The sequence below is a fragment of the Triticum aestivum genome, chromosome 4A (genome assembly GCF_018294505.1).
Source record: "Triticum aestivum cultivar Chinese Spring chromosome 4A, IWGSC CS RefSeq v2.1, whole genome shotgun sequence".
NCBI lineage: Eukaryota > Viridiplantae > Streptophyta > Magnoliopsida > Poales > Poaceae > Triticum > Triticum aestivum.
In genome coordinates, this window is record NC_057803.1 from 597926495 (window position 1) to 597932087 (window position 5593).

Consider the following 5593-nt stretch of genomic DNA (forward strand, 5'->3'; position numbering starts at 1 on the left):
TAAGAATCATTCGCCTGGTATAATAAACAGATCTGAATCGCACGACATTGACTTAGCGGGCAAACAAATATAGAGTTAAAATAAGCGGGTGGAAGAGAGAGAAAGGGTTTATGATGGTCATCACCTGGAGGTGCACCGCATGAGCTGCTGCGTCAGGGCTTCCACCTCGTCAATGTCCACTTCGGGCTCCGCCCTGCGATTTCCAGAGCAGATAATTAAGATGAGTCAGTACCGAGACAGAGAGCAGAGGGAGAGATGATAGAGGGCGTGGGGGCGGACATCAGGATGTCGATGCCGTCGATGATCTCGGAGGCGTCGTAGATGAAGAGGCGGGAGACCTCGACGGCGGTGCCCTTGTCCCACAGCTCCTCGAATGTGTCCTCGTCCACGACACCCTGGATCAACGTCGACCACGGCAAGGCAAACTCATAGGCCAAGTCAGGCCAAATTCCACAACCACACGACTAGAGGGGGGGAGGGGCCTCACCTCCGTGTACATGCCGGTGATATGGGCGTTAAGCTGGGCCCTACGGTATGATGTTCCAGCGATCATCGTTGGACCTGTAATTGGCGACTTAATTAGCCCAGACTTTTCGTACCAATGCAAATACACCTAAGCCGAGAGATGCTCTTCACGCTGTCTCGCGAACCGACAGCTTTGTGATCCCTCGATGTGACCTTGCAGACCATCCCTTCTGTTTTGCCCCTCCTCCGGCTACTGCTTGTGGTGCCGTCGTACTCTTATAAGAAGGCCACGCTGAAATTTCAGACCGAAAAGACCTGTTTAACATGCCCAAATATGGTGATTGGCTACACTCTGGGTACAACAACCAACAACAAGACTTGTTTGTAGAGAAAAACAAATAGAACATACAACAAAACAAAGTCACTAGAGGACAAACCAGCCAGGTATATGTTTTATAAACAGCCCATAGGAAGGGCGGCAACACATCCACGTCACACTAGAATATGGACTTCACACCGACATCAACACACGACAACAGTTTCCGTTCACAGGGTTACGAGCCCAAAGTTCCGACACGAGAATATTCATCTAAGCTTTACGCGCACCCTTTAAAAACCGCTACATCAGCAGAGACACATGGAACGCATAATGAAAGGGATTGCATGGGGCCACACTCTTCCCCCTTCACTTGCCGCTACTTAGGAGTTAGGACCACATGCCGTGATCTGCTCTTCGAGCTGCATCAAAAGATGAATAATAGGTCAATGATTAAGATAAGTCTATGGCACATAATGATGCTCAAGTCACGTGGTCTCACTAATCAGCCTTGTTACAAGTTAGCTAGTTTCTTATTTGGGCATTTGGCGAAGCTTAATTTAAGCTGGGAAACAAAGAATTTCTACCACTTTTTTTAGCTACCATGTGCATCTACCAAGCATGATGACAAAATTACCACATAATCATTTAACGGCTAAATGAGACTTTTCGGTACCTTAAACTAAGTGATCCAAATCTAAATGTCAAAAGAATTAGAATAAGGATTAAAGATTGTTCCCTTTTCTCTATCTTAATATGACCAATCTATGAGTTATTAAACTAGTGGGAATTTGGTATCACAATCCAACATTAGGGACATAAGATGCTACCTGCATCATGATCTCCAACTCATGTCGCACAATATAGAACTCATTCCTAACAAGAGAAAATGACACAAGACACCTGAAATAATGCAAAAATACCACATTGTCAGATTCTGAAGAGGTTAACAGAATTGAGATGAAATGGTTCTAAAATTGTAACCCTATACTTCAAAAAGGAAAAATCTCTAGCCATATATGAATTTAGTTGTGCTATAAACAGAGGTCTAGAGCGAATAAATTACAAGAGAACCATCAAAGTGTAGCATATTCAGATAATGAACCGAGTAATATCAACAACGTGACTGCAGATGAAGTGAAAAAGCAAATCAGGTTACTTCTAAACAACGTTAGATTGGTATGAGCTGAAAATAACGACAGAAAAGACAACATGAGCTGGCAGGTTTACATAGAGACATTGAAAAACAATGTTGCGAATAAGTATTGTGTAACAATATTTAATAAGTTGTTGAGTTCTGACCCTTGTTTGCATTGTATGGCATAGAAATTGCCGAAGTGCATGCAGGCGAGGTTCACTTGCTGTGCACCAACACTGAAACATGCAAAAAAAATGCAGATCGGGAAATTAGGAACTTCGCAAACTTATTATAAACTGAGACGTCAACTCAATAATATTCTCAAGGAGCCATTTCCTATCATGATTGTCAACTCCATAAATTGTTTGATGAACCAGAAAAAAACACCATTGCTGTTATGTGCAATAGCAGATCAGTAGTACCAGAAATATTCAGAAAATGACAAAGTTTTTCTTGACGAACCATGAAATTGTCATGAATACCGACAATTCCGTTACACGAGACACAACTACAATCAGGTCTTCTAATTTTGGATATACAACACCCGAATCACGTCCATGACGTACACACCCTGCGCCTGACAAATCTGAATAGAAACAACACCGTTCCAATGGAGAAACAGAAAAATGGCCATTGGCATTATGTAGAATTGCAGATCATTAATAGTAGAACAAACGTTTACAAAACGAAAAAAAATACCCTCGCCAAGCTATACGATTTGATTGACATTGGGAAGAATACCAACAATTTCATTACACGATATATGACTAAACTCAGCTCTTCTACCTATGGCTATACGAGCCTGTAGAACGACACAAACCTCAATTGTGCGGCCGTGTCGTGAGGCACGCACCCCGTGCCGACACATCCAAATAAAAAACAACATCAATGCTGTGGACAAACTAGAAAAAAAACACCATTAGAGATACATAGGATAGCAGATCATTAATACCAGAAAAACCACCATTAGTAATACACAGAATAGCAGATCATTAATACCAAGAATATTCCGAAAAGGACAACAATTAATCCTCATCATTGATATTAATCGGGATACCGGAAACTCCGCTACACTAAACGCAACTAAACTTGATTCTTCTAATTACGCCTATGGGGCAGTGCAACCGACAAATAAGAATCATTCGCCCAGTATAATAAACAGATCTGAATCGCACGACATTGACGCAGCGGGCAAACAAACATATATAGAGTTAAAAATAAGCAGGTGGAAGAGAGAGAAAGGGTTTATGATGGTCATCACCTGGAGGTGCACCGCATGAGCTGCTGCGTCAGGGCTTCCACCTCGTCAAAGTCCACTTCGGGCTCCTCCCTGCGATTTCCAGAGCAGATAATTAAGATGAGTCAGTACCGAGACAGAGAGCAGAGGGAGAGATGATAGAGGGCGTGAGGGCGGACATCAGGATGTCGATGTCATCGATGATCTCGGAGGCGTCGTAGATGAAGAGGCGGGAGACCTCGACGGCGGTGCCCTCGTCCCGCAGCTCCTCGAACGTGTCCTCGTCCACGACACCCTGGATTGACATCGGCCACGGCAAGGCAAACTCATAGGCCAAGTCAGGACAAATTCCACAACCACATGACTAGAGGGGAGGGGAGGGGCCTCACCTCGGTGTACATGCCGGCGATATGAGCGTTGAGCTGCGCCCTCAGTGCTGCGGCTGCCATGGCAAGGCGAGGAGAGGTCCGGTGGTCCGGGGGACTGAGCGGTCGAGACGGGGGAATTCGGCTGCGGATGCGGAGTGAACGAGGACGGGATCGAGGAGGAGCGGAGGTTGTATAGCTGGGCTCACGAGGGTCTCTCACGTAGGCGTTTGGCAGCGAGTGCTCTACTAGCTGTACTGCATCGTCGGCCGGGAGCCATTAGTTAGCTTGGAAACGGCCCGCGTGCGTATTGCGTGCATGCATCATGCATGCATGCATGCATGGAGCCACCGGTTGTGTGTCCACGTGTCTATGGAAGTGAGCGTTTGTTTCAACTTTAATCTCTTTTCCTTTCAAACAAAAACTTAGTCCCTCACAATGTTTATAGGGACAAATAGAAGACCATCCACTCTCCTCTGTCTCACTTAAGTGAATTGGTTTCGAGAGCGTTCCATCACTTTTTATGACTTTCACAGTTTCACTTTCAACCCGATTCACCGCCTACATGCCCTTTACGCCCAGTCATTCCAAAGAGTACTTGCCCCACCCCCTCGTCTTAGCACGGCTGCTGGCACGGAGTTAGCCGGGGCTTCTTCCTCTAGTTCTGTCATGATCGCGCACTCGACGTAAGAGCTTTACAAGGAGCATTGACCTTCTTCACTCACGCGATATTGCTGGATCGGGCTTTCGCCCATTGTCCAAGATTCCCCTTTGCTGCCCCCCATGGGAGTGTGGGTCATGTCTCAGTCCCAGTGTGGCTAATCATTCAAAAAGACCAGCTAAGCATCATTGGCTTGGCTAGCCTTTACCTGACCAACTAATAATACTACGCAGGTTCATCAAACAGCGCTTTGAACTTTCTTCAGGATTCGGCCCGAACTATTCAGCAGATTCCCACGCATTACGCATTCGTTCGTCACACTTTGTTCTCAACTATTCCGATTATTTCTAGCAAACGGAGGCCGTTAGGTCATAGTCGTAGCGCACGCCCTGTAGTTTTGAAGCAAGGCGACACAACTTTAGCTATGGGGTGACCTAACCGAACATGGCGGTCAACCCCTAGGGACAAAGCATGCTTCATGAGTTTATGAGCTTCAGCATTCAAGCTCCTAAATTCATGGCTAATGATACAATTAGTAAAAGGAGCCTTCCGATCTATGATCTCATGTATGATTGCTCTGTAGATAGTTGCGCTCTTCTGATGTATATCTGCAACGCCACCTTGAAATCTGAAGCCACCTGAATCTTCCTCTCATAGAGATTATCAGCAAGCGCAAGTGCCACCCTGATTGCTGAAGATTGGACAGTAGCAAGATCTAATATATGTGGGAACACAATGGCTGACACACCCAGAAAATTACATGCTTGATCTCTGCATATAGCTCTCATTGCGCCTCGAGTGCCGCCTGGTCCAACCGCCGAACCCACATTGACCTTCACCATATCATCCCGAGGAGCGATACATTGATTTGGCCTAATCACTGGTGCCCCTGGACTGGACTTCGAGTGCTTTGGGTAGCTCTCAGCTCAGTTAATTAAGTAACTGCACAAAAGCCTGAAAAGTGAAAGGGCTTTTATATATCTCCTCGTTTATAGCTTTGTGCCGAGCTCCCCATATCATCCGCAAAAGTGACCGTAAACATGATGAAATCCTTCTCATGTGATACACCTCATGCATGCTGAACAGCCATTGTTTGGCGTCATCATTTACATTCAGACTCAACCGCTCGACAATTTGCTCGTATGATAGTGCCCACGTGCTCCTTGAAACCAAGCAATTCAGCGGGGCGTGCCTGCACGTATCCTTAGACCCGCACAAACAACAAGCACTCGTCGTCGACATGTTTCTATGATGAAGAAGGAAACTGTGAGTATTGTGCTAATCTCCACATGAACACCTTGATTTTCGAGGGGGCTTTTATATGCCATAAGTTTGTCCATCCTGGACAATCAGCCTCTGAGTTTGATCGGACGCCCTGCTCATACAGCCAGGATTCTCTACTGATCTTTGT

At 45.7% G+C, this 5593-nt stretch overlaps 1 protein-coding gene across 2 annotated transcripts; it reads right to left on the reverse strand.

Annotated features, from left to right (window-relative positions):
- Window positions 1–822: 822 nt before the first annotated feature.
- LOC123082485 (histidine-containing phosphotransfer protein 2) lies at window positions 823–3736 on the reverse strand. 2 transcript variants are annotated; one of them, XM_044504817.1, is made up of 7 exons: window positions 3546–3736; window positions 3336–3451; window positions 3181–3249; window positions 2740–2821; window positions 2084–2155; window positions 1612–1684; window positions 823–1203 (listed from the first exon to the last, which is right to left on the reverse strand). In XM_044504817.1, the coding sequence occupies exons 1-6, from the start codon at window positions 3603–3605 to the stop codon at window positions 1658–1660; spliced, it is 426 nt and encodes a 141-aa protein (XP_044360752.1). In that variant the 5' UTR covers window positions 3606–3736; the 3' UTR covers window positions 823–1203; window positions 1612–1657. The 2 variants fall into 2 exon arrangements, with proteins under 2 accessions (XP_044360752.1, XP_044360751.1); XM_044504816.1 differs by lacking the exon at window positions 2740–2821.
- Between the last annotated feature and the right edge of the window lie 1857 nt (window positions 3737–5593).

What these genes read in the sequence shown, in the direction of transcription:
- LOC123082485 (XM_044504816.1), bottom strand. Translation starts at nt 3,605, where the DNA reads ATGGCAGCCGCAGCACTGAGGGCGCAGCTCAACGCTCATATCGCCGGC. An exon ending in GATGACATCGACATCCTGAT is followed by an intron (nt 3,250 to 3,335) that starts GTCCGCCCTCAC and finishes TGGAAATCGCAG; the next exon opens with GGAGGAGCCCGAAGTGGACT. An exon ending in CTCATGCGGTGCACCTCCAG is followed by an intron (nt 2,156 to 3,180) that starts GTGATGACCATC and finishes TGCATGTTTCAG; the next exon opens with TGTTGGTGCACAGCAAGTGA.